At 52.4% G+C, this 25,081-nt stretch overlaps 14 protein-coding genes across 14 annotated transcripts; 7 read left to right on the top strand and 7 right to left on the bottom strand.

Annotated features, from left to right (window-relative positions):
- Positions 1-620: 620 nt before the first annotated feature.
- On the top strand, positions 621-1,694 carry A1O3_02779 (solute carrier family 25, member 46; the record flags this gene model as incomplete). The annotated part of the gene is made up of 2 exons (XM_007732919.1): positions 621-739; positions 905-1,694. The coding sequence occupies 2 exons, from the start codon at positions 621-623 to the stop codon at positions 1,692-1,694; spliced, it is 909 nt and encodes a 302-aa protein (XP_007731109.1).
- Positions 1,695-2,029: 335 nt separating this feature from the next.
- On the bottom strand, positions 2,030-2,785 carry A1O3_02778 (NADH-ubiquinone oxidoreductase 23 kDa subunit, mitochondrial; the record flags this gene model as incomplete). The annotated part of the gene is made up of 2 exons (XM_007732918.1): positions 2,030-2,426; positions 2,496-2,785. The coding sequence occupies 2 exons, from the start codon at positions 2,783-2,785 to the stop codon at positions 2,030-2,032; spliced, it is 687 nt and encodes a 228-aa protein (XP_007731108.1).
- A 311-nt stretch (positions 2,786-3,096) lies between these two features.
- Positions 3,097-3,667, top strand: A1O3_02777 (NADH dehydrogenase (ubiquinone) 1 alpha/beta subcomplex 1; the record flags this gene model as incomplete). Its single annotated transcript, XM_007732917.1, has 4 exons — positions 3,097-3,321; positions 3,370-3,390; positions 3,444-3,573; positions 3,621-3,667. The coding sequence occupies 4 exons, from the start codon at positions 3,097-3,099 to the stop codon at positions 3,665-3,667; spliced, it is 423 nt and encodes a 140-aa protein (XP_007731107.1).
- A 425-nt stretch (positions 3,668-4,092) lies between these two features.
- A1O3_02776 (uncharacterized protein) lies at positions 4,093-4,429 on the bottom strand. Its single transcript, XM_007732916.1, has one exon. It carries the CDS (start codon positions 4,376-4,378, stop codon positions 4,127-4,129), a length of 252 nt encoding a protein of 83 aa, XP_007731106.1. The 5' UTR covers positions 4,379-4,429; the 3' UTR covers positions 4,093-4,126.
- Positions 4,430-5,250: 821 nt separating this feature from the next.
- Positions 5,251-5,826, top strand: A1O3_02775 (uncharacterized protein; the record flags this gene model as incomplete). Its single annotated transcript, XM_007732915.1, has 1 exon — positions 5,251-5,826. The coding sequence occupies one exon, from the start codon at positions 5,251-5,253 to the stop codon at positions 5,824-5,826; it is 576 nt and encodes a 191-aa protein (XP_007731105.1).
- Positions 5,827-6,329: 503 nt separating this feature from the next.
- On the bottom strand, positions 6,330-8,059 carry A1O3_02774 (uncharacterized protein; the record flags this gene model as incomplete). The annotated part of the gene is made up of 6 exons (XM_007732914.1): positions 6,330-6,407; positions 6,482-6,544; positions 6,676-6,787; positions 6,878-7,001; positions 7,173-7,496; positions 7,669-8,059. 6 exons carry the CDS (start codon positions 8,057-8,059, stop codon positions 6,330-6,332), a joined length of 1,092 nt encoding a protein of 363 aa, XP_007731104.1.
- A 521-nt stretch (positions 8,060-8,580) lies between these two features.
- A1O3_02773 (DnaJ like subfamily C member 2) lies at positions 8,581-9,982 on the bottom strand (the record flags this gene model as incomplete). The annotated part of the gene is made up of 2 exons (XM_007732913.1): positions 8,581-9,633; positions 9,689-9,982. 2 exons carry the CDS (start codon positions 9,980-9,982, stop codon positions 8,581-8,583), a joined length of 1,347 nt encoding a protein of 448 aa, XP_007731103.1.
- A 415-nt stretch (positions 9,983-10,397) lies between these two features.
- Positions 10,398-10,782, top strand: A1O3_02772 (uncharacterized protein; the record flags this gene model as incomplete). The annotated part of the gene is made up of 2 exons (XM_007732912.1): positions 10,398-10,632; positions 10,688-10,782. 2 exons carry the CDS (start codon positions 10,398-10,400, stop codon positions 10,780-10,782), a joined length of 330 nt encoding a protein of 109 aa, XP_007731102.1.
- A 142-nt stretch (positions 10,783-10,924) lies between these two features.
- A1O3_02771 (pre-mRNA-splicing factor slt11) lies at positions 10,925-12,052 on the bottom strand (the record flags this gene model as incomplete). The annotated part of the gene is made up of 1 exon (XM_007732911.1): positions 10,925-12,052. One exon carries the CDS (start codon positions 12,050-12,052, stop codon positions 10,925-10,927), a length of 1,128 nt encoding a protein of 375 aa, XP_007731101.1.
- Positions 12,053-12,739: 687 nt separating this feature from the next.
- On the top strand, positions 12,740-13,949 carry A1O3_02770 (sterol 24-C-methyltransferase; the record flags this gene model as incomplete). Its single annotated transcript, XM_007732910.1, has 2 exons — positions 12,740-12,996; positions 13,049-13,949. 2 exons carry the CDS (start codon positions 12,740-12,742, stop codon positions 13,947-13,949), a joined length of 1,158 nt encoding a protein of 385 aa, XP_007731100.1.
- A 1,064-nt stretch (positions 13,950-15,013) lies between these two features.
- A1O3_02769 (uncharacterized protein) lies at positions 15,014-16,591 on the top strand (the record flags this gene model as incomplete). Its single annotated transcript, XM_007732909.1, has 1 exon — positions 15,014-16,591. The coding sequence occupies one exon, from the start codon at positions 15,014-15,016 to the stop codon at positions 16,589-16,591; it is 1,578 nt and encodes a 525-aa protein (XP_007731099.1).
- An 897-nt stretch (positions 16,592-17,488) lies between these two features.
- A1O3_02768 (uncharacterized protein) lies at positions 17,489-18,640 on the bottom strand (the record flags this gene model as incomplete). Its single annotated transcript, XM_007732908.1, has 1 exon — positions 17,489-18,640. One exon carries the CDS (start codon positions 18,638-18,640, stop codon positions 17,489-17,491), a length of 1,152 nt encoding a protein of 383 aa, XP_007731098.1.
- A 1,339-nt stretch (positions 18,641-19,979) lies between these two features.
- On the top strand, positions 19,980-21,226 carry A1O3_02767 (uncharacterized protein; the record flags this gene model as incomplete). Its single annotated transcript, XM_007732907.1, has 4 exons — positions 19,980-20,246; positions 20,301-20,547; positions 20,605-21,098; positions 21,176-21,226. 4 exons carry the CDS (start codon positions 19,980-19,982, stop codon positions 21,224-21,226), a joined length of 1,059 nt encoding a protein of 352 aa, XP_007731097.1.
- Positions 21,227-21,782: 556 nt separating this feature from the next.
- A1O3_02766 (small subunit ribosomal protein S2) lies at positions 21,783-22,973 on the bottom strand (the record flags this gene model as incomplete). Its single annotated transcript, XM_007732906.1, has 1 exon — positions 21,783-22,973. The coding sequence occupies one exon, from the start codon at positions 22,971-22,973 to the stop codon at positions 21,783-21,785; it is 1,191 nt and encodes a 396-aa protein (XP_007731096.1).
- Between the last annotated feature and the right edge of the window lie 2,108 nt (positions 22,974-25,081).

Here is a 25,081-nt window from a genome sequence, read left to right as displayed (position 1 = left end):
GCAGCCGCTGCTCCCGCGGGCCGGCGTGAGGGTGTGGTAGATCTGTAGAGGCGACGCTGCGAACTAATAGGGCTGGCAGCCCGAGATTCGATGCCATGTCTAAAAGCGCAGAAGAGGCAGATGTCTTGTCCTTGCAGAAGCTGGGTTGATCATTAGTCTCCCTGCAAGCCAGAGAATGGGGGAAAGAGTAACATACTCTGCTAGTCACTGCCCTCCGCATACTGTCTCTCGACTATGTCGGGCTTATTGACGATAGCTCGATTTTTCTTCTCTTCGACGTCGGAGAGAACTGGGTGCCAGCAGGGCTTCGATTCTGTATGTATTCCGCATCTGCTACTTTTTCTGCCGGGCGGAGGGTGCGGTGATACACAGAACCACAGGTGTAGTTGATGAAGGACTACGGTGGATGTAACAAGCCGATATGCATATTCTTCAAATGACCAGCCAATGAGTGTCATGCGGGCTTACCCGCGACAGTACTGTGGTCAACAAATTGCGTGCCGCCCGCATATGCTGATTCTGATAATTTAGTTTTGCTCCATTGACGGAATGAATCGAAGCCTCTTAAAAGTGTCCAGTTGAGTTGTGGTGAGAATAAGGTCGCGGTAGCATATTCAGAAATGGCCGACAGTGCTGAGGCAGTTGAGGCGGACATCGCTGCAAACGCCAGCTGGGCCAGAACGGCAAAGGATTTGTTTTCGGGCGCTGCTGGTGGTGTGGCACAGGTGTTATTAGGTGAGTTTTAAGTTGTGATACTAGCCGGGCTTCAAAGAGCTCGCCAGATGCCACGCAAGTATCTTTCGGCGAACTACATCTTTGAGAAACAGGGCGGTTGACTGTAAGCTGACTGATGTGTAGGTCAACCATTTGGTAAGCAATAAGATACGCTGCGGCGAGACGTCAGGCTCACTGCATTAGATATCGTCAAGGTACGACTACAAACCTCGTCGAAGTATCCCACCGCCCTCTCATGCGCAAGATCTATCTTGCAAAACGAGGGGCCTCTAGCATTCTATAAGGGGACGCTCACTCCTCTCATCGGCATTGGGGCATGTGTGTCCGTCCAGTTCGGAGCATTTCATTACGCCCGCCGTGCTTTTGAGGAACAAAACCTCAAAGCTAATCCTACGGGACCTGCTGGGTTGTCATACGGCCAATATTACCTGGCTGGTGCCTTCGCAGGTCTCACCAACTCTGTACTTTCAGGGCCTATTGAGCACGTCAGAATCAGACTGCAAACGCAACCCCATGGGGCGAACCGTCTATACAGTGGACCTGTCGATTGTGTTAAAAAGCTTTCCTCCCATGAAGGTATCCTCCGAGGTCTCTACCGGGGTCAGGTTGTCACGCTGTGGCGTGAGGCTCAAGCATACGGCGTCTGGTTTCTGACATTTGAGTATCTCATGGCACGAGATATGGAACGAAACAATGTCAAACGATCCGATATCTCGTCATACAAGGTTGCATTCTACGGCGGACTGGCTGGTGAGGCACTGTGGATTGCCAGCTATCCTTTTGATGTGGTCAAGAGCAAAATGCAAAGCGATGGTTTCGGAAAGGACCAGACATTCAAGTCCATGCGAGACTGTTTTGCACAAACGTGGAAGGCGGAAGGAATGAGAGGATTCTGGAAAGGTATCGGTCCGACCATGTTCAGGGCAATGCCTGTTAGTGCAGGGACATTTGCAGTGTAGGTGGTCGTTTTCTTGACAGGTCTGGTCATTGCTAATGTTGAACTACAGGGTTGAATTGACGATGCGTGCATTAGGATAGGCGGGTATGGTTGTATGTGGTTGCTCTGAATTTTGGCTGGCTACAGGCTTACGCCTCTGCTAGTCTAGACACACCAAGGAGCACAGGGAGAGTGATGGGGAGCCACTTTGTCCGAGGGCACCACTGTCGGTGCCAAACCCTAGATCCATCGACACAAAAATAGCTGCTGAATGTGAAGCACTTCGTCTCCATGCAGTCTCGTGATAACACTATCTACAATCGGTAGTGCAGAGCATATCCCTGATTCAACGTGATTTCACCTGTAAGGAGCATCTGCTCTTGCAACCGCCGCTAGCTCAGGCTCCCACTTATCACCATTGGCAAGTAACTTTTCCTTGTTGTACAAGAGCTCCTCCCGGTATTCTGTCGCATATTCTGCATTTGGCGTCTCAACAATGGCGTCGACAGGGCAGCTCTCCTGGCAGAGACCACAATAGATGCACTTTGTCATATCAATATCATAGCGAGTGGTTCTCCTCGATCCGTCTTCTCTCTCTTCGGCCTCAATCGTGATCGCCAAAGCCGGGCAGATAGCTTCACAGAGCTTGCAGGCAATACATCTCTCTTCGCCAGAAGGATACCGCCTTAGGGCGTGCTCGCCTCGAAACCGTGGGGAAATAGGGCCCTTTTCGAAAGGATAATAAATCGTGTAGCTGCACAACGCACATTAGCATGTCACTAGATGAAAGCCAGGTCCCAATCCTCCAATCTATGAGACGTACGGTGGTCTGAAGAATTGTTCCAACACGACATACATGCCGCGAAACATCTCAGTAAGAAGGAAATAGTTGCTTGCTTTGTCGATCACATTCTCGTTTTCGTAAAACCGCTTTGGTCTAGGTAGTCTGTACCCTTGCGGAGGAGGGCCTGCCGGCAACGCACCGCGAGGCCTTGAGGTGTGAAACTGAGCTGTGGCGCGCAGGAAAGGTGATCGTTCAAGTTGCCGCAATGCCGCAGAAGCTGTCAGCTGTCCCGCGACCAGCCGCGATGCTGGATGGAGAGACGATGCCATCGCCTGTGCGAGTTGCAAACCGAGTTTTGACAATGAGTGGCGAGCGCAAAGACAAGACAAGAGGTCAATTGAGTTGGAGATGTATATCCATGAGAGAATCGCAGCCGTCAGTCCAATTGATGCCGATGTGATTGGTCGACCGAGTCACGTGCATGCCCGAGCTCCGACACAGCTTTGGGGCCCTTTCATCTAAGATCCAATTCATCTGCTCGAAGCATTTGACATCAGAATTTCGAAATCACTTCATCCCAAGGCCACGCCACCTCATTCACTCCTCACGATCCCTCATATTATCTCTTCTGGTCGTCAACATGTTCCGTGCGGGTGCTGTGAGAGCGCTCTATGCTGCCACAAGGACCCAGGTCCCCCGGCAATTACCTGCCTTCCGAACTCAAATCTCTGCCTCTCTCCTCCGATCATCTCTGGTCGCGCCCTCAGTCGTCGTCCCCAGCATAAGATGCTATTCCGCGCCTTCTGGTCTTTCGAAAGAGGAGGTGCAAGGCCGAATAATGGATTTGTTGAAGAACTTTGACAAGGTGCGCATGAAGAAACATTTCTATTCAGGATTCATACTAACGATCGAGAAGGTCTCCGACGCATCAAAGGTACTTGGTCCTTAAATGAGAGTTCCATTTCCTTATCTAACAACGCAATTTAGATCACCGGCACCTCCCACTTCCAGAATGATCTTGGATTGGATAGCTTGGATACCGTGGAGGTTGTCATGGCTATCGAGGAAGAGTTCAGCATCGAGATTCCAGACAAGGAGGCAGATGCCATCCACAGCGGTATGAACATGTCGACGAACTTTGCGACAAGATCTGACAATTTGCAGTTGATCAAGCTGTCGCATACATCTCCTCGCAACCGGATGCCCACTGATGGGAATACTTTGGCGGCGAAGGGCGTAGACGTGGGTCAAGAGCAAAATCGACATTGTACATTTTCCTGGCCTGCGGAAATGGATCGCAATTGTATTATCATCACCCAATATTAGATCTACACGATCTCCACGATGGTCTTTGGTCACACCTGTGTCCGGTCTGCTTTGTCGCTTGGCCTTTAGATTTTGTCATGAACCACTCGTCCAGCTCATCCTTCTATTTCTGTTTCCCTGTGTCTAACATATGCGAATGATCAGCATGCCAGTCTTGTTAGGCAGCGCCAGATCTTCTCTCATTTCAATGCTTCGGAAGATTTATAACCAAACTCTGCCAGGATTTCAACGGTGTGTTCGCCCTACGGCAGTGGCTTTTATCTTCACATTCATGGCAGGCCCGTCGAATGTGACCGCCAGTCCAATCTGCGACACCGGCCCTCGCCGCCTCCAAATCCTTGAAGTCATTTACCATCTCTTTCGGTCTGCGGATGCCTCATGGCGTCAGCGACATTTATGGCTTGGGCCGTACAGCAGCCAGTCCCTTCTATATTCACCAAACACTCGTCCTCTGTCTTTTGACGAAAATTTCCTGCAGAACGACATTCATACTGTCCCATGTGCTTTTTTCGCCCGTCACCTCCCACTCGTCCAATACCTAGCCGTGTACGGAACCCATTCAACTGCCGAGTAATGTTGGCGGCGATGAAGAGCATATTTTTGTCTTTTGCCTGAACCCCTCCATAGCGCGCGAGACTGGGATGCCCCGTGCAAAGCTCGGCGACAGCGTCTCCAAACTTGGTCTCCTGTGACATGCACCAGCCTAACCTTTGAGAGTGCGACGGCGGCGAGAGCATGACTCGGCGAGTAGACAATATGAATACTAGGCTTCTTTCTACCAGAATCCACGACGGCAAGCCAGGCTTCTAATTCCTCGTCTACCACCAGCATACTTGCGGTAGTCCTGTCAGCAGGGACAACAGCACAAAGGCAGAGATGTCATCAGCCTGCTTTTGCCATCAGGCAGAAATGACCCACGAAAATATGAAGGACTCCATGCTATTTGTTGTGCATAGTCGATGACTTATGCTGTTGGTTGCACAGCCTTGCAGAAATAGTGCTGCGCCTCGCTGCGCCACACCACACCTACACCTGATCATCCCTCCTCGCCTGGTTGTTGCCCAATTCCTCGGGTTCAATGAGGATTCTGGCTGGCTTGGACCAATCGGGAAATCTTCTAGACGTCGACCAGCTCGTATTGCCCTCGGCCATATCCTACCGCTAGGCTGTGAAGACGTACCATCGGTGGCCGGCAGACACGACGCCCCAGGAACAACGCGGCGACATGCGCCTCCATACCCAGACCATACATCATTTGCCTCCAGACTCTCTGGGGTGCGAGTAAGTATATATAAAGTCATGAGTTCCTCGCCTGTGCAAAACTCCTTATCCATACAAGCCTTCCATACTTCAGTGTCAATTGCTACTGCGCACAGGCATATCTACGAGATATTGAGCTTTCAAATCACAGCATCACCTATTGTCTTCAGCCAACCTCATCCAAATCACCAGTGTCACCAACCTCAAAATGTCTGGTCCATATGATCAATATTCCACCAACTCACAAGGTCCCCATCATCAATACCCAGCCTACGACCAGCCCAGCTACTACCCCAGCGAAGGCTACGCTCCTCAATCCTACCAGCAACAAGGGTACCAACAACAGCAGTACTACCCCGATACCAGATCTCCGCAGGAACAGTACTCTTATACGCCCCAAGCTGGTAACGCTGACTACTACCGTGGCAACGGCTCCGGAGCTGGCATCCAATCCCACAGTCAGCAGCAAGGACCCGTGACCGGATCTGAATCCGACCGCGGCCTGTTGGGTGCAGTGGGCGGCGGTGCCGCGGGCGCCTGGGGCGGGCACAAAGCCGGCCACGGCGTGCTGGGGGCCTTGGGCGGCGCCATCTTGGGCTCCCTAGCGGAAGACTATGCGAAGAAACATAGTAAGAAAAACCAGCACACCTCGAAGCCACCTAAACATCAGACCAATTCCTCTTATGGGAGATCCTCGAGCCCCAGATTGAGCAGCGCCAGCACCGCAGCTTACCCGAACGACTTCGGAAGCGTGGCGAGCAGTTTCTTCCACCACAAGAAATAGATCTTGACTGGATCGGTTGTTCAGCACGTATCGACAAGCGAGGAGTTTTGAGAGCCTCCCCTGTACTCTCTGGCAGAGTCTATCCTGACTTCTTTGCAGCTGGCGTTGGGTGGGAAGGCGGGACTCTCACTGTTCGGACGAATATGGTGGTAAAGGCGTTTGCAAGGCTTAGGGAATTCTGGGGGTGTTAAGGAATGGGGTGATAAATTTCCGAGACCATATTCTGTATACAATACTAGCATGTTCGCCTACAGCCTATGAAAGGGTCCATTGCTCAATGGAGATTTCCACGTTTTCTATATGCACTTCAAATAGAGGGAAGGAAGATATATCATGATAGTAAGCCGCTAGCATCATCATTCTGAATTCATCACTCAATTCACTCTCCCTGTCTTACCACTCCAATACCGACATCAATTGTGTACCGACAGGTTCTACGCTGTCCCCCATCTTTCAGTGCTATATACTCCCATCACATCCAGCTGTCCCTGCAATACTCATGTCTAAGCTTTGAGATATTTCTTGAAAGTAGGGTTGGCGTCGGCCGGCATATGCAGGGCGAGCATCGTATGCTTGTACATCTTGGAACGTCAACTCAGTCAGACCCCGACCTGCACTGCCTCCCCAGAGAGGAAGTACCACGAGAGTGACTCACCTGGCCGGCCGTGACATTGTTCGACTCGATCTTAGTATCCTTGCCGACGAGTTCGGGTAACGGCTGGCATGGCAGATCGGGTTAGCTATCACAGCTGCCCTCGGCGCAAAGACGAACCAAGAAAACAAGAACACTCCCGAAAAGATATACACAAGAACCCCAAAGAACTTTACTATGTCAAATAAGTCACATACGTCAATCACGGCCTCCCAGTTCGCCGAGAAGAAAAAGGGGACCGAAATCCTTTCTTCGCCCGTGTGGTTGATCACGCGGTGTTTGGTCGAGATGTACAGGTTGTTCGTGAGCCTATCGGTGATATTCGAGGGTCAGGAAGGAGACTGGTACAGACACGTCTCGTTTCTCGTGGTGACTGGCGTTGGGGTTGTCGTTACGCACCTTTGCAGTTGGTCGCCGACATTCACGATGAACGTGCCGTCAATGGGCGGCGCAGAGATCCATTGCCCGTCCCGGTTGAGAACTTCCAGCGCTCGCACCTTTCCTGGCGCCAGGAGTGTTAGAACTGCCCAAGTTGTCAGTGACCGCTGGTACGGCGAGCGTGTCGAGTCGAAACAATACAAAAAGGGGGGAGTGAAAGGGGAAAGGGACGAAAAGAGTCTATGACTCGGAAATGGTATGCATCAAGTCCCTAAAGTACTGAGTGTTGCTCATGCATGTACGTATGCTTACTTACATTCGTTGTCGGTATGAGGGTCAAGGCCCAACTTGGTACTGCCTGATTCCAGGGGCGGATAGTGCGCCACAACGGCCGAGCAGCCCGGATGGGTGAGATAGTCGTCGAACAAGTCTTCCGGTAGACCCAGAGACAGGGCAATGTTGCGGGCCAGTACACGGCCCAGCGACCGGAGCGCTCCGAAGTAGGCGGACAAATGGTCCTCGAAGCCTGGCAATTGACGTGGCCATACATTGTGGCCTTGCATAAAAGGGTCCATGCAGTCGTAGCCCGCGTCGTCGTTTAATTTGCTGTCGAGGCCCCAGTCGAACGCTTCGTTCGCGTCTGCTCGTCATAGAGAAACAGGCTATATGTCAGTCACGGAAAAGAAAAAGGCAGAGCCGAAACGGCCACGACTTCAGGTTGAAATCCCCAAACCAGGTAATTAACCAAAACCCCTAGGGGCTTCAATAAAAGACACTGTACAGGTGGCCAAACGGAACCGAACAAAACTCACTCGCCAGCCCGTCGACGTCCGGTTTACCGCTCCCATAGAGGGGCGTGTATCCGCGGTAGTTGCCCTGGTTATTGATGAAGAGCTCCATCTTGTCTTCGAACGGCAGCGCAAAGAACTGCTCCGCCCATTCGAACGTCTTGTCGATTATGTCCTGTGGAACGCCGTGCCCTTTGGCGTAGAAGAAGCCCACGCGAACACATGCATCTCGAATCTGTCCCGCAACGCGCATGCGCTCGTTGATATCGCTCGAATGAATCCCCGAGATATCGATGATGGGGATGTCCTCGAATTTCCCGGCGATCGCGCTTCGCGATTTCTCCTCCGCTCCGAAGTGTCCGTTGGCTTTGTTCTGGTCGCCCCAGACCGCAATCTTCTGTCCCTTGTACCACATGTTTCATGTGATGCTATCCTCGTTCTTCGACAACAAGGAATCAGTCCATGTTTAGCTGGATCGACAGTCGTATATAGACAGACCAGGTACATTCAACCTCCACCAAGGGAGGGTGGCGTTCTCCGTGAGGCTGTATCTTACCAACATGTCCTTATCAGCCTATCAACTGACCCTTTCTTCTCCAAGTTCGCGTAGGCTGTATGAGAAACGTCTGAGAAGTGGTCTCATTTGTTGTTTCTCGTATCGTCTTGCGCGCTACTGCTACCTGTCCCATCTCAGTCCCTAATGATTAGTGATGAGCCGGTCTAGATGGTCAGCGGGCTCTCTCAGAATTGATAGTGTCACAGCATGAATAATGAACTCGATAGTGAATGTGCTCATCTGGGTTGGAAGCATCTTATCATTGATTCGGTTCCCTCCCGGGGCGAGTTCGCTTCGATCGAAGGCACCCGAGACTCATCGGGTCTATCCACAAAATTGACGCTTGAGACTGGCCGTATTGCTGGAGAGGCGTCTGCTAATCATTTCAAGACCTTCAAGTCGCTCTCCTTCAGCTTTCCTGCACCGACCAACTCTCCAGTCGTCCCACTGAAGATCTCCTTCACTTTTCCAGCATCTTTACCAGCAACATTGAGCTTCGAAACCAGGTCAGCCAACTGGTCCGGGTCAATGTTGCCCAGGACTTTATCAACATCATCCAGGACATCGTCAACTTGTTTAGGACTCGCTTCGCCGCCTTCAGCAAAATAGTTGACATCCTTAACGCTGCCTTTAACGACACGCTTGTTCTTCTTGACGGCGTTCTTGGCGGCTTCTTTGGCTTTCTTGCTCTGCTCCTTTTCTGCTTTCAGTCTCTCGCCATCTTCTTTCTGCTTCCGTTCCTCTTCCTCCTTCGCCTTTGCCTTCTCCTCAGCCTCGCGCTTGGCAGCTGCTTCTTTCTCAAGTCGGCGCTTGTTCTTGTCGGCATTGGCCTGTTGGCGGAACTTTTTGATGCGCTCATCGTAGCTCAAGCAATCGTCGACCAACTTGCGAAGTCGGGCGATATCCTCGGACTTGCGCTTGCGACGAGCATTGGCATTTTTCTTCTCAATATGGCGCTTGTGATCACGACCTTCATTATCATCCGGCACATCCTCATCGAGGTATTCAAACGTGCGCCATGAGTCGAAATTGTACCAGAAATCGTAGAATTCCTCCACCTCCTCTTTCGTGCTGTTCGCATCGCCTAGCATTGGCACCGGGGTTTTCTTGCTGAACCGTGCCTCACTCTCGAAAACGGCACTCCACTTCTTGTAGAAAGCACTGGGCTTTTGCAGGTCTTTCTTAGTCGGAGGAGGAACATCGGCGGCCTCGTCGACAGAGTCGAATTGACGGCGCTTAACTGGGTCTGTGAGAATCTCGTGGGCACGTTGGATACACTTGAAGAAAGAGTCGTTCTCATCATCCTGACCAGCAGCAGCCTTCTTGTCTGGATGGTGTTTGAGCACCTTCTTCCGGTGAGCCTTCTTGATCTGCTCATCGGTGGCTTTGTACCGGTATTTCGAGAGGCCGAGGACTGCATAATGATCTTGTCCCTGTACAAGCATGTTAGCGCGATGATGCAACGCATATATTTCAGGACTGTCCCACCTTCCAATCTTTGGCATCACGAGCCAGCATCAAAGGATCCTCGGGCTCACTGATCTCGCCGTCATCATCGTCTTCCGACTTCTTGACTTTAGATAGAGCCTGTATCCGGTCATCTTCAGAGAATGTACGACCATGGCGCTTGCGACGGGCATAGGCAAGGAACTGGGCTCCGAAGGGCTCAATCTTGCGCATCACGGGAGGCGACAGCTTCCCTAGTGTTCGGAAGTTGGGGTTCGCATCGCTGTGACCCTTCCAGTCCGCAGACGGAGGGGAAATGATCTCGACCTGAGCCATGTTTACGTTTCGAGGGAGAAAAATAAAAACCGGACTGTCAGGACTCTTAGAAACAGTGTGGCAGAAGAATTGCCCTTTGAAAGGTCAAAAAAATACTTTAGCACCAATGTCGGGACGGAAAAACACACCTTCCGGGTCCCACTTGGACTGAATCCTTGAACGCTGACTGGCTGTTAGTCGCCTACCTCGCCTGACCTACCTGAACAGACGAACTCACCATGGTGTAGGTTGGATGTGAATGTTGGTGTTGGCTAAGGAGGAAGCAAACAAATGGAGTGAACGTGCGACTCACATAAGTCAAGTACAAGTGAGCACAAATCTACTGAGTGCACAGCTGAATTGTGTTGCGCTGTTAGTCCTTCCTTTTGTGATCACGGCGACTCTCCTGCACTACAGGCACCAGGACAATTCCATCATGGCATTGGCGGCCTACAGACATCTTTTGCGAGCCACCCGCATTGCCTTCCACGGCGACGACCATCTCCTACATGCTGCAAGGACTCAAGCACGCTCCGGGTTCGAAACCCTCAGCTCATTAGACCCATCATCAGAAGAGGCGCAGAAGGGGATTGAACATGCAGAAGGGGTGGCATCAATACTGAGACACAATATTGTGCAGGGGAAGCAGGTGGAGGGTTCCGATCTACTACGTAAAAAAGTTCCTTGACATTGTTTGGGGTAATTAATTTGCTAACTACATGACAGGACTGAACATACATGAAGACATAGAGCGCGGCGACAACGATACAGTCAAGCATCCACTCGGCAAGGGAGGCAAAGTCAAGGTCCTGGGTGTATGACAGGCACAAAAGCAGTGTCCTCATTTTTCCTCATTGAACAACATGATACCCAGCGGTGGCAATTGAGGCCACACTACACCATCGGCATGCTCATGACGCCATGCTCAAAATGTACACAAACTGTTAATGACGAGTTTTGACCTCAATCTCCAGCCAGACTAGCATATGTGACCTCCCCTTGACCTGGTGGAGGTGCAACTGTAATAGTGGCACTCTCGCCTCGGTCTGTTCCTTCTGACTGAGTTTGACCGTCGCCGGCAGTTATCGCTCGACCACCAGACTGTGCCTCTTTGATCGCGGCTGCGGTCTGTCTTCCTTCTCTGGCCCATTCCAATCTCTGTTCCCGATCTGTGTTATCGAGTGGTTTTGGTTTACCCCATCTTACCCGCAAAGGGCAACCTTGAATGGCAGCTTTCCCTTGACAATGCGCGGCGGCTGCCTCAGCCCCCTCCCTGGTTGCATAATTGATGAAGGCACAATGGGCTCGGTGTGAGCAGACGATCGAACGGATCTGGCCAAAAGGCGCAAAGAATGTTCGGATGGCATGCTCGGGCAGGTCGTCCTCAACACCAGTGACGAACAACGAGGTGATTTTGGGGTCGGCTGGTGGGAGGTAGTCTTCTGGCTGAGGAGGTCTTGCGGCGCTAGCAACTACTCTTGCACCACCCTGCCCGGGTCGAGCGCCTCGCTGTGTGGTCCCTGTCTTTCGAGTATCCGCCGTTCGCACCGGGCCTGGTCCGTATCCATTTTGTTTCTGCTCGGCTGGTTTGTCCGCTCCCTCTGCTTCCAGGCGTCGTTGCTTCTTGTAGTATGGTTCACTGTTTGCCAACCTCCTTAGCAGATCTCTTGCTTTCTCGTCCGTTTTTTCATATGCCTCCACAGCGCCTCGACCCTCCTCCAATTCCCTTTCATGCTCTTGAGCATAGTATTCTCGGTTGATGGTTGACTGTGGGCCAGGAGCTACCATTTTAAGAGCAGCATCGCGCACAGTAATTGGTAGTCCAAAAGACAGGTCGAGCATACAGCACTGACAACAGTTCTTTAACCGCGCGCAGGTCAGACATATGTTTGTTCGCTTCGTCCTGGCGGTTCGATCGGCCTTCCAGCGGAACACAGTGAAGGGCCTGGTGCAGATTTTGCACTCGGCCCCATAGTCTTCCTTCAGCATCTGAACGTAAGGGTTATCAGGCAGGCAATTTTCGCAGCTGGAGGGGAAGTCGGTAGTTTCCCAACCGGAACGGTTGAGATCTTGTTTGATCTGGGGCGGCATGCTGGGCCGGAGAATAGAGGTACAAGTTGGAGGGAGCAGGTGGTGAGAGGATCTTGTTAAGTCAAGGGAGGGATATAAGCGACGTCGTGATGTTGATGATGAAATCTTATCGATCACGCCTGGCAAATGTCGAGGATTGCGAGGACATGGGGTTGTCAGCCATTCAGGGTTTTTGCCCACCCGACGTCAAAAGGGCAGGAGGCGCGGAAAGAAATCACGTGATAATACCCTCAAAAGCACAATCACGTGGAACCCTTCATGATCCGCACGTGAGATGGGAATTGCTGCAGGTCAGAGCGCAGTGATGCACCCCTGGCACTGCCAACTGTGGCGATCTGCCAGGTTCGAGAGTTCGATGGAGAAGCCCCTGCCAAGACCACTTTGGGGCTTTTCTGCGATTGGCCATGGCTTGTGGATGGGCTCCACCCGATGGCCGATGAAGCTCATGTCCCGAGTGTCGCCATATTTTTCTGGCGTGTACTTGTGGTGACCCAGTCCCTCGATACATTCCATCTTGAGGTTCAATTCTCGCCCTCGCCCATTCATTCCGCTCGTTCTTTTGTACTGCCTCGAACTCCTTTCCGCTCTTTAGTGACAATCAAGCTCTTGGGCTTCCACCGTGCGGCAATCCAGACCTTTCGTTTGACTCTTCGGGTGCACTTCCACAGACAACCCCTGGTCTCCAATATGGCCCCTTCCGCAACTTCACCAGTTTCAGTCCTCGAGACAGAGGATCATGCCCGCGATGCAGCCTTCAACAAAGCCCTCCATGGCAAATCAGCAGAGGCACGAGCTGGTTTGATGGCTCTACGCAAGAAGGACCAACAGGCGCAGAAACTGGCGGTCGACGAGTATTTCAAACATTGGGATAACAAGGCCGCCGCCACCGAGACGGAGGAAGATCGCAAGCAACGAAGAGACGAATACGCTACTCTGACCCGGCAGTATGTCTCAAGTTCTTTTCTCTTTCGTGGCAACCACTGACTGTTTGATCAGCTATTACAATCTAGCAACCGACCTCTATGAATATGGCTGGGGCGCTTCCTTTCACTTCTGTCGCTTCGCTGTCGGAGAAGCCTTTCACAAGGCAATTGCCCGTCACGAACATTATCTGGCATTGAAGATGAACTTGCAAGAAAATTCTCGAGTCTTGGACGTGGGTTGTGGTGTTGGTGGGCCGGCCCGGGAGATGATCAGATTCACCGGCGCCAACGTGGTCGGACTGAACAACAACGATTATCAGATAGAACGATCGCTGCGTTATGCTGAAAAGGAGGGTCTTGCCGATAAGTTCTCTGCCGTCAAAGGCGACTTTATGCAGATGTCGTTTCCGGCAAACAGCTTCGACGCAGTTTACGCCATTGAGGCTACTGTGCATGCTCCAAGTCTGCAGGGGGTTTACGAGCAGATATTCCGGGTGTTGAAGCCTGGCGGTGTGTTTGGAGTGTACGAATGGCTCATGACCGACAATTATGACAATGACAATCCACAGCACCGAGAAATTCGACTTGGAATCGAGCAGGGCGATGGTATCTCCAACATGGTCAAAGTCTCCGAGGGATTGGCTGCAATCAAGGCGGCTGGCTTCGAGCTCGAATACCACGAGGATCTTGCTGAGAGACCTGATGCCGTCCCCTGGTACTACCCGCTCGCGGGCGACTTCCGCTATCTGGGTACTCTTGGTGATTTGTTCACCATCAGTCGGATGACTTGGTGGGGACGAGGATTGATACACAAGTTGGTTGGAGTCGGAGAGAAGCTGAGAGTCATTCCCCCCGGTACACAAAAGACTGCGGACAGTCTCGCCCTTGCTGCAGACTCTCTCGTGGCCGGAGGAAAGCAGAAGCTGTTCACTCCAATGTACTTGATTATTGCCCGAAAGCCCGCCACAGCTTGAGAATGGGAGGATATGGCTTGACAACAAAGGGCGTTTGAAAAGGCAGCGGATACTAGTTCTCTAATGCTCTGTACGGAGTACATTTGTGGGTGTGGATGGCAATTCTGGTTCACGCTTTGGTAACATACAGGCAATGGCATCTTTGAGCTAGAAGAGAAAATACCATTGGCGCGCTGCCGCATCTGAGAGATAATACGGAGTACATACTCCCTGACAACGCAGGTGTGATAGTAGCAGATGTCAGTGCTAATTCCTTGCTCTTTTACGTGCTGTTGGTGATAGACCTGGAACTGAGCAGGTGTGAAACCTGAACCGTTTGGAATATGGCATGGGCATCGCTCGCCCGCAGGTTGGTACAGGCTGAAGATGTGAACCCCTATCCTAGTGCATACATGCCAGAGTGGCTGAAACTCACAGTGTCGATGGAGAGTGACTGCACACTGCACAGCCTAGTTTGGGCAACATCGAAGGTTGTGAATTCCCGTGGGGGCTGGCTACCTGAGGTACTCCGTACTTTTTCGCCTAAGCAGGGGCGCCTACGACTATACCAACTTGAATATAGTCTGCTTTAGGCTGTCTGGGCGCTTAACAATCAGGTATATTTAGGCAGTTGGCTGGCCAATGGACGCACTCAATACATGGCCCCCAGGCCATGGTTGGGAAGTGCCCAATAGTGGCTCTGTAGGGCGAATCTGCTTCCCACTCGCCGCACCGCCACAATCCCATTTCAAACCAAAATGCCGGTTTCCGACTGGCCCGGCTCTTCCAGGCTTCCCGGTTTCGCCAGTCTCTCAGCCGCCTTCTACGTATGTAATCTCTACCTGCGCCACTTGCCTTCGCTCCAAATCTCCAATGGAGCACTATGCGGGTACCTAGGTAGGGCTGCCCATCTGTGAAACTCTGAAACGTGCAAATAGAATCCATACTCCGTATATTAATACCAATAGCGATCCCGCAGCCTCGCTGCGCGTCTCTACCTGCTTACTTCCTTGTCCGCCCCTCGCCCACCGTCCCTTCCTCCAGTCTCTCACCTCCGCTCCCACGCAGTCTCGCAGTCTTCCACCATGGGCCGGCTCACCGGCGCTGTTCTGGGCGCAGCATGTCTGCTCACTTCCATCAGTCCCGCCATTGCGGCCACAGCACCTGGCACTGTGGGTTTCAACTTTGAAAAGCGCCGAGTGAATGCGCAGGAATTTCCGCGCCGCCTCTCCCGACGTGATTCTAACACCGTTACTGCCACTTTGGACAATGAGCTTCTTCTCTACTTGATCAATGTGACGGTCGGGACACCCGGTCAATCCATCTCCCTCCAAATCGACACTGGCTCCTCCGATATCTGGTTCCCGGCGGTCAACGCCGACATTTGCGAACAAGATAGCGAGACGTGCAGTCTCGGTACCTACGATTACAGCAAATCCTCAACCTACGCGGATCCAGGCATGCCTGAATTTCAAATCCAATATGTCGACGGCTCACAGATCGCCGGTGCATACATTTCCGATGTCTTGAACATTGGCAGCACGAAGCTTACGAACATGACCATGGCTGCTGCTTTGACTTCAAATTCAAGAGGACTTGGTATAATGGGCATTGGCTTTGACTCGGGCGAAGCGGCTAGCGAACTGAACGGGTTTCAGTATCCGAACGTCATCGACGTTTTAAAAAGTGAGGGTCACATCAACACGTTGTCTTATTCTTTGTGGCTGGATGACTTGGAGGCCAACACGGGCAGCATTCTCTTTGGTGGCGTCGACACAAGCAAATATCATGGTGACCTGGTTGCTCTTCCCATTCAGATAGATTCTCAGACCGGGGTTATCAGCTCCATGACCGTTGCTTGGACCGGACTCACTGCCACCGGTGGCGGCAAGACTTCTGACCTTTCACCATCGGCTCCCCAGCCAGCCATTCTAGACTCCGGGACCACTTTTCTCCTCCTCCCAGATGAGATTGCCAACAACATTTACAACGGAGTAGGGGTGTTGACAGATCCGTCCTACGGCAACGTTGTGCCTTGCTCTCTCGCCGATGACGACCTCACCTTCTCTTTCCAGTTCGGTGGCAAGGACGGACCCATCGTCAATGTGAGCTTGTCAGAGTTTGTGACGCCCTTGGTGACCACGGATGGATCTCAACCTAAGTTTCGCAACGGAGAAGAGGCATGCTCCTTTGCTGTGCAGGCGGCGGGCGACAACCCGATTCTGTTCGGTGACGCCTTTCTCAGGAGCGCATACGTTGTCTACGACTTGGAGAATCAAGAAATCGCCATTGCTCAGACCAACTTTGACGCCGGCAAGGCGAATATCCAAGCTTTCCAAGAAAGCAGCGGCGTTCCCAATGCTGTGTCAACAGCTTCGGCGGCGAGCGTGGCGCAGACTTTTACTGGCATCGCTCACGTTACCGAAGCTACAGCGACCGCTACTGGAGAGATCGCCGGCGCCTCTAGCAGGTCTGCTACTTTCAACCTCACGCCGACCACCAGTGGATCGAGCAGCACCAGCGCCACCGGAAAATCCAGCTCCAGCAGCAGTTCAGCGGCCAACCCCAACCTTCGCGCCTTCCCAATCGAGTCCGCCAGCGTTGTCGCTGGATGCGTTGTGGCAGTGGGATTTTTGTTCGGTGGAGGCCTGTTGATCCTGTAAACGGACAGACGGCCGGTGAACTGGCACCGGGCAGACGGCATGAGGCGGTTCTTGGACATGATTGCATTGCCTCGGTGCCAATAGATATGTGTTTCATGTGGATAAGAAGACCACCTGCATTGCTTTTGTGCATCTATAGTTGGCGGGTGTGGTTTGTATAAAAGAAGCATGTGTGCCACTACAGAGAATGGATAGGTAGATGGGCGTTTTGCTCACACGATATATAGAACCTGTGGCCTCGTGTAGACAGCCTGCATCTATACAGTGCACGAACAAACTCCACGAGTTCAATGTATCTTGCATATCTTTCAGCCGTGTCCTGAGTCTCACATGCATATACAGCCAGTCTTGGTAACATTCCACAGCCGAATGCGGCATCTGGCTAACCAACTTCCTTGTAACTGTGAACTCGTGCCGGATACAGGGAGGATGAAATCCACGACATGCAAAATGACTAGAGCTCTTGGCAGGGAAGTAAACAGGCAGGCGACCTTAGGTCGGTCATAAATGGTTCCAATTCTTGATCGTGATATAGCCAATATCGTACAATCATCCATCCATTTCCTTGACTCCCTGGCTTCGTTTCCCCCCTAAAGTGTATTCTGAACTCCCTTTCCTTCTTTCCCCATGGTGACATCTTCATATTGATAAACCGTACCCTGAGTCTCTAGTTCCCTAATTGCCTGATTTCCCGATCCTACTTTTCCCTATCCCCTCTCCCTTTCTCTTTCCCTTTTAGCCGGCTAAGTAATTGATCGCGAGGATAAAGGATGTATTCTCACTACGAGACTTTCAACACTCGCATCTCGACTCGTGCTGTTGACCCCTGACTCGTGGAAGGTGTCGAGCGGTGAATTAAGAAAGTGACAGGTTCTGGTTTTCTTCCCTGCCGTCCTTTCATTCATGAACCGTCTCAAGTGGCGAGTGTGGGAATTGAACATCCCCATCTCCATTCGTGTCTTCTGTGGACATCCACGTCCGAAGCCTAGCTCCACTCGATGCCGCGTCGCCGTCGCCATTGGTGTCTTCCATGCCCACCAAATTGTCCTCGGGGACACGCAGACCTAGCAGACGCTCGGCATTCTTGTACGCGATGTCCAGGAAATCCTGCTCGTTGATCATGTCGCTTTCGCGCAGCTGGGTCATAAACGCCAGGCCCTCGTCGTTGCTGCAAAAGGGGTAGTCGACGCTATACAGCACCTTGTCGGCACAGCACATGTGGATGAGGCAGGCCATTGGGGCGAGACTGAACATGCCGCTAGTCGTTATGTAGATGTTATGGTGCCAGACTTGCAGTAGGTGCCGCCTCGGACGAGCCGAAGCAGGCCATGTCCGTTGGATCAGCTTGTGCACTCGGTCCAGTGTGTACGGCAGCAGCTCGCCCATGTGGCCCAGTAAGAGTTTCAGGTGGGGGTGCTCGTCGAAGAGCTTCGATGCGAACAGTCGCAACACCCCCAGCGCCACCTCCGTTTGCCAGTTAAACCCATGGTTTTCGAGGAACGCCGACACTTGCGGTGCATAGTTCCCGTGGAATGGCGAGGATTCGCTCTGTGGGTGTGGTGACCCGTGCAGGTACACCGGGACGTCGAGACATTCGTGGGCGGCAAAGATGGGCCAGAAGTACGAGTCGTCATAGAAGCGGCCATCCACGGTGTTGTCGATCAGTGAGCCGACAAAGTCGAGCTCCGTGACGCACCGCTCCAGTTCCTTCGCCGAGTCTTCCGGGTATAACGTCGGCAGCATGGCGAAGGCGGCGAACCGGTTGGGCGACGGTGAGGAGTTGATCGCTTCGTGCAATTCATTGTTTGCTGCACGGCAGACATCGGGAGGCAGGGGGATCGCGTTCGGTCGGTGTGAGATGACTTGGATGCTGACCCGGCCCGAGTCCATCGACTGCAGGCGTCGAGGCCCGACCTCACACAGGGCGTTCATGATATTCTTGTGCGATTCCGGTATTGTCTGCTCCAGGCCTTGCCGGGCGTAGAAGTCCAGGACGGCCTGGGAGACGAAATGCTCCTCGAGAGTGATCAAGGGGATTATATCGGCCATTTTGGAGAATTTCGTCCAACGCTCGATTGATAAGTCGACAACGAATACAGTCCGCCTTTGCTCAGCGATGAACAGTGTGCGCTCTAAACCTGACTGCGGGTTTTAGTTCTGCGGAACCAGATAATGGGCACAGCCAAGACACCTGCTTAGGTTCACGTTGTCGTGGTCGCGGGACACTTCAAGATGCCCAGATGGAGGTCGCTCATGGGCTTATGAATAATGAAGGGGAAACCGTCGCAGGAGTTTCGCCGAAGGACTAGGAGGGAAGCAGTCTGTGGTCGTCAGCGCGTCTCCAACCGGAGGGCTGAATCGGGTGAGCACAAGAGATGGGGTTGTTGGATGTTGATAGACCAATGAAGAGTGCCTACCATGCTTCTGACAGGGGGTACAGTGAGAGTCAAGCTGCGGAGGTGGCGACGCGATCAGCGAGTGGTCTGATCTGGGCGAGCCGCTATCTGGCATTTGGTATAACTGATGGCCCGGCTGATTGGAAGCGGAAGCAGAAGCAGGATGGCTCTGGGGCAAGAAGCGAACTGGCGTTGGGGAGAATACCATACTCTGCTGCACGGCCATTGACGAGGGAGCACAGTTCGGGTGAGCATCCTGCATGACTGCAGCTGGAGGCGCTAGAGGTGGCGCTGGCCAGCATGTAATGCTGTCGCGGTCGACCTGACATTTCCAGCGATGGATTGATTGAAAAAAAGATGAGACGCCCCTAAGGCGTCCGTCGAGGTTGAGATAGACGTATGGTTCCTGTTGTCTATACGGAGTACTTTTAGTAGTTGTACTCCGTACCTAGTAACTCTACTACCCACACTACTTTGGAGGCCGAGCAGATCGCAGGCGCAGTCACGGGGGTGCTCCGTACAGAGGCATCAATTGACATTATTGGCCGCATCCCTGAGTCAGGTCTTGGCATCACCCTCGCAGGCGGCGGGCCTCACTGGCAGGCTTGACAGTCTCCCTGGCTCTCGATGCCCTGTCTCTGTGGTGCAATCAAGATACGTGTACGGATGGTTCTTCGACTAGTAATTCACCATACTAGTCCGGGAGCAGACACAGATGCATGTCCTTAGGCCACAGCCTCAGATGCCCCCATCATCTCAATCCCACGCCTAACCCTCAATCACACATTATTATCGTTGCCAGTCGTTCATTCAGCCCCAATTGTCCAGCAAATACCCGCTCCCCATCGAGCCACAGCCCCCCGAACGCGCCCTACACAACACCGCGTGCCTTCAAAAAGCTAGGCACGAGACTTAGCAACGTTCCTCGCCGGCCGTCCGTTATCCTCATCCTTCGGTCCCCACCGCCTATTTGAGGAGTCGTCACCACATTGATGGCCTCTCAAGGAGGCCTCACGCGGAGGCGTGGAGCCGGGGGAGTTACCTCACCGACCGGAGACGAAGAGTCGTCGAGCCGTGTCACATCCCCTGCGCCTAAACCGTTCAATGACCGCTCCCCCGAAACTGCGTACGAGAATGGAGAAAATGGCCACAAGATCGCTTACGACCCAAGAGATATCAGCGAGAGTCAGGAGCGGAGTAAACAACCAAAGCTGACCCTGATGGAGGAAATCTTACTACTGGGCTTGAAGGATAAGCAGGTAGGAGACAAGCGAGACGTTCACGCGCAGGGACATACTAATCAAACTGCTCAGGGCTATCTGTCATTCTGGAACGACAATATATCATATGCCCTGCGAGGGTGCATCGTCATTGAACTGGCATTCAGAGGTCGCATCAGTATGCAAAACGACCCCGCCCGAAGACGATTCCCACTCGCCGACCGGATCATCGAAGTAATAGACGACACCTTGACCGGAGAAGTCTTGTTGGATGAAGCGCTGAAAATGATGAAATCCAGCGAGAAGATGAGCGTAAGCTCGTGGATCGACCTCATGAGTGGTGAGCCTTATCCGTGCAACAAATTCTCCTCCACCACAGACTAATGCCGGGCCTCAGGGGAAACATGGAATCTGATGAAAATTGGCTACCAATTGAAACAAGTGCGTGAACGACTGGCCAAAGGTCTTGTGGACAAAGGCATCCTGCGCACTGAGAAACGCAACTTCCTCCTCTTCGATATGGCCACCCACCCGGTCGTGGATTCTGGCGCCAAAGACGAGATCCGAAAGCGCGTCCGCAGTATTTGCTCCAGCCGCACCGTCGTTCTCCCTCCCTCACAATTTCTCCCCGCCGAACTCGAGTTCAGGATGCTTCGCACCATCAGTATGGTATGCGCGGCTTATGCAGCGAATGTGCTTGAAAACGCCCTGGTGACTATGGGCCATGAGGCGAGAGAGAGGGCGTTTGCTCAAGTGGATGAGCTGCTTGCAGAATACAGTCAATGGCCTTTTGCCAGGAGAGCGGGCGGAGGACAGGGTATCGGGGCCAACATCGGCCAGGTCATTGCCGACGAGGTGGAGAGAAATAAGGAGAAGGAATTGCAACTCGAGGTAAGTCTTCACACCCCAGCCCAGCTCGGGCCCAATCAAAAAGTAGCAGCACCATACTTACCACGATCGCACCGCAGGTGGTCGCGGCATGTTTGAGCGTTTTCACCAGACTGGATTCTTTACTATGAGAAAGAAACCGAGTCCACCGGATGTCGAACTATGGGACCAGGGGGGAAATCATATGTTACGCGAGTCCCAATGACTATGGCTTGCAGGGCACAGAACAAAAACTTTTTCCGACATTTTCAAACACCGTACTGCAATGCCAGTTGAGCGATGGCAGGAATTCTTTGAGCGGGGGATTACATTCACAATTCGTACTAGGGTCAAGGAATTTCACTGTCTCTCAACGATCGCCCCTGTTTTCTCGAGAGGCTGATTCTTCGGAATACCAACTTCTTCTGGAGAAGAAGTCCATGCTATGCTTCTCTACTTGTTTTGCTATTCAACTACTTGACCGTCGATGCCACATTGAAGTCTCATGAGGAACTTAGGACAAAGGGCCACAACAGACGAAAGATCTTACATCTCGCCTTTCTAACAGTCTCCGGGAGCCCATGCCCTGCTAACGGACTAAAACACAGAAAGACAGATGTTCGTCCCTTAGTGTATTTGGTATCTAGATATCCCTAAGTATTTTATACAAGCTCTAGTGGAAGGTCAAGGATTTTCCGTCATCAGAGATCAGTCCCGCTCACTGGCCTTCTCCGGCTCCTGCACGTCCATAGCTGCTATCGTCTGGATAGCTTCCAACGTCGAATGGACGTGATCGGTCGGATATGTCGCGCTGCCGCGCATGGCTTCCAGCTTGCGCAGTCTCTGGCCCTCCTTGCCAGCCTGGCCCAGCACTCCGCCAATGAGGGCAACAGACCGCAACGAATCGTCATTTGCCGGGATCGGGTAGGTCACCCAGGCCGGGTTCGCGTCCGTGTCAATCACAGCAATGGTCGGCACGTTGAACAGGCCACACTCGTGCAGGCACACCTGGTTCTCGAGCGGGTTCATGCACACCACCAGGTCGGGCCGCATCACGGTATGATTGCCGGCTGTAAAGGCGTTACGGTACTGTGTGATCTCCCGATCATGAATGTCCACGACCTTGACGCCGCAGGCGCCCAGAATCTGCTGTCCGTTCGTCAAGGATCCCGGCACCCAGCGATGAAAGATGTGGTACCCGCCGGCCAACTTTGCCGTATTCACCACGATCTCCTCCTGGCCCTTGCGCGTTGCAACGAACAGAATGATGCCCCCTCGTCGGGCGACCTCTTGGACCACCTTTGCTGCACGCTTGAGGTACGCATACGTGACTTCGAGGGAGATAATGTGGATTCCGTCTCTCACGCCGAAGATGTAGCTGCTGTTCGAAGGGTTCCACAATGAAGTTGCATGGCCAAGATGCGTCTGGTTAGCCAACAGCATCGGGAGGGTCAGTTCAGCTGCAGTCGGCGGCCGGTGCAGCAGTGTGGTGGGATCGTACGTCTGAGAGAGGTGGGTGCCTCGTCGTTTCTCTTGCTGGGTATGTCGGCGGTAACGGTTCAGTTCTTTTAGGTTATCGAATGGAAGGGTATTGGGCGGTGCCGTGGTGGTTGGTGCTGACGACGCTTCAGTTTTAGAAGTCGTCGATTTCGGTACTGCTGAAGGGTGTTTCGGGTCAAACTCGAATTCGTCGAGCGACATTATTCTAGCTGTGGTGTGTGCATGGACGTCCGCTCGGAGGGCTTGAATGGAATTCTCCTGTGCTTCGAGCTTTTTGGCTAGTGATCGGGTTGCAGCGGTCGGCGGGTGAGGGAGGGTGTCAAGAATGCTTGACGGCTCATCTGGGTGCCCTGGTATCCCGGGACTCGGCTTAGGATCTCGTTTTGATTGCCGGAGCATGGGATTGTCAATATTTCTACTCGATGCATAGCTGCGATTGAGAGACCGCGATGACTGAGCAAGCACTGTGCGCCCTGGAAATTGTTAGCCACGATGATGCCGAGTGAACAGTCAGTTCACATACCATGCCGGGCGCAGAATTGTCTGACTATCATGGTTGCTGGGAAGTCTCAACCTCGGGCAGCGTTGAGATCTTCTCTCTAGAACTTCTACTGCAGTAGAAGCAGTGATACGGGCTTGGCGATAAATTAGTGTCAGGATTCGTGCTTGACCTGTTAGAGTCTATATTCAACCAAGAGAGAAGGTATGCCGAGTAAGGCTAGGCCCATTGGAGATCGATTCAGGCTGAAGGACGATATAATTCTACGTATGACTAAGGTACCTACCCAATTGCAGCATATTCTACAGGATGTATGGTGCAGCAGATCACGGTGCAGCATGGATGCTTTCTCCCCGGGAGAAAGGGTGGTAGGTAGAAAATGCCCACTGCAGCACAGACCAACAGCTTGAATCTTTATCTTTATATGTCCGTCCACCCTGCTGCCAGGTGCCTCGTAGGTGGGACACAGATTTCTTTCCTTTCACAGCACTGAGGAGTAGCTTTCACTTCCTTTGTTGTGGAGGGGCAAGGCTGCAAGGAAGGGCCCTTGCAGTGATTCATGTTTCCCAGCCTCAGGACTCTTCTTCTCTTCGCGTTGACACCCCAACATGTCACGGTGCCGACGTGGGTAGCAAACAATTCTTCTTCCTCCTTATAAGGACAGATTCTGGACCAACTCCAAAACTTTCCATCTTCCTCAAGACTGATATCGAGATATTTGCAAAGCCTACTGTACTGTGTACCAGCATTTGCAAGCCGTTCCAAACCCCGTAAAAATGGTTGGTACCCTCACCGTGGAGCGTCACAAACATCGCCTTGATCAATTGTTAGCATTGACAAACAACGACACAGGATCGACCACGCCGCAACTTCAATCCCAAGAAAACTCGATGTTATGGCAGGCCGACCTTTGACCCGGATCATCTGGTCAAGTACAGTCCTAAATGGCAGTACTCTCGACTGTTCAACTTTCCCGTCAGCGGCGCGCACTGGCAACCCCGCATGACAACTGTTGTGATATCTGTCGATGGTGGATCTCGTGGCAATAATCGAGCAAACCCCAACTCGCGAGCTGCCTACGGAGTATTTTTTGGCCCAAATTGTCACCGCAACAAGTGCGGTCTGCTCGACCCTCGTGCTCCTCAGACCAGTTCTCGGGCCGAGCTCGAAGGCGTGCGCAAGGCTCTCGACATTGTCCAGGCCATGAGACATGCAGGAGAATTGAAGGGATGGCGAGAAGTCATCATCAAGCTGGATTCAGACTATGTCGCCAAATGTTTCAGCGAATGGGTCTGGAAGTGGGAGGAGAATGACTTTATGAGCAGCAAGCGACGAAGTGTGAAGCATGCCGATTTGATCCGTGAGATTCATCAGACAATCACCATGATGGAAGAGGAGATTGCCGTTCGATTTTGGAGGGTCGATCGCGAGTGGAATCAACAAGCAGATGCGTTGGTGAACCAGGCATTTGATGACGCTGCAGACAGTGGCTATGAGGACTTCTAGGTCATCGGTCAGACTCAAGGCCGCCCGCCCTGCGGTCATCTTTCAAAAAGGCGTGTATGGTGATTATTGGTGTGCTGGAGCCCATTCATGTGTCCTGTATAATAGTGGAAAGCTCAGGATATTTGCGATAGAAGGCTAGTCGTTACTAGCTCATGTTCTAAATAGAGTCTGATTGAACTCAATTGAGTCTTCTTCAATGTGACCTACCTACTGAGGACGATCTCCAGCAGGTATTTCACCCTGGCCGGTCGTCCAGTCCACGTGATGGATAATACACCATGGTATGATAGGCCATATAAAAGTATAAAAGTACTCCGTACGTGTATATTAGGCCAAGATGTCTGACCACACTGCAGAATCTCGCTACCCAAGAGTCGGCAAGCAGCAGGTGGCCAGTCAGATGATAGAGGTGGTCTTCACGGTACTGTAAGATCCGATATTTCCCCTTTTCCTTGCTTGGCCAAATTTCCCACGGCGGCGCTGGTGTGTCGGTTTGTCTTGG

Source organism: Capronia epimyces (genome assembly GCF_000585565.1).
Source record: "Capronia epimyces CBS 606.96 chromosome Unknown aczIQ-supercont1.2, whole genome shotgun sequence".
NCBI classification, from domain to species: Eukaryota; Fungi; Ascomycota; class Eurotiomycetes; order Chaetothyriales; family Herpotrichiellaceae; genus Capronia; species Capronia epimyces.
The sequence above is the reverse complement of the archived record's forward strand: the minus strand, read 5'-3'. Positions and strand labels throughout refer to the sequence as shown.

What these genes read in the sequence shown, in the direction of transcription:
- A1O3_02776 (XM_007732916.1), bottom strand. Translation starts at nt 4,378, where the DNA reads ATGCTCTTCATCGCCGCCAACATTACTCGGCAGTTGAATGGGTTCCGT.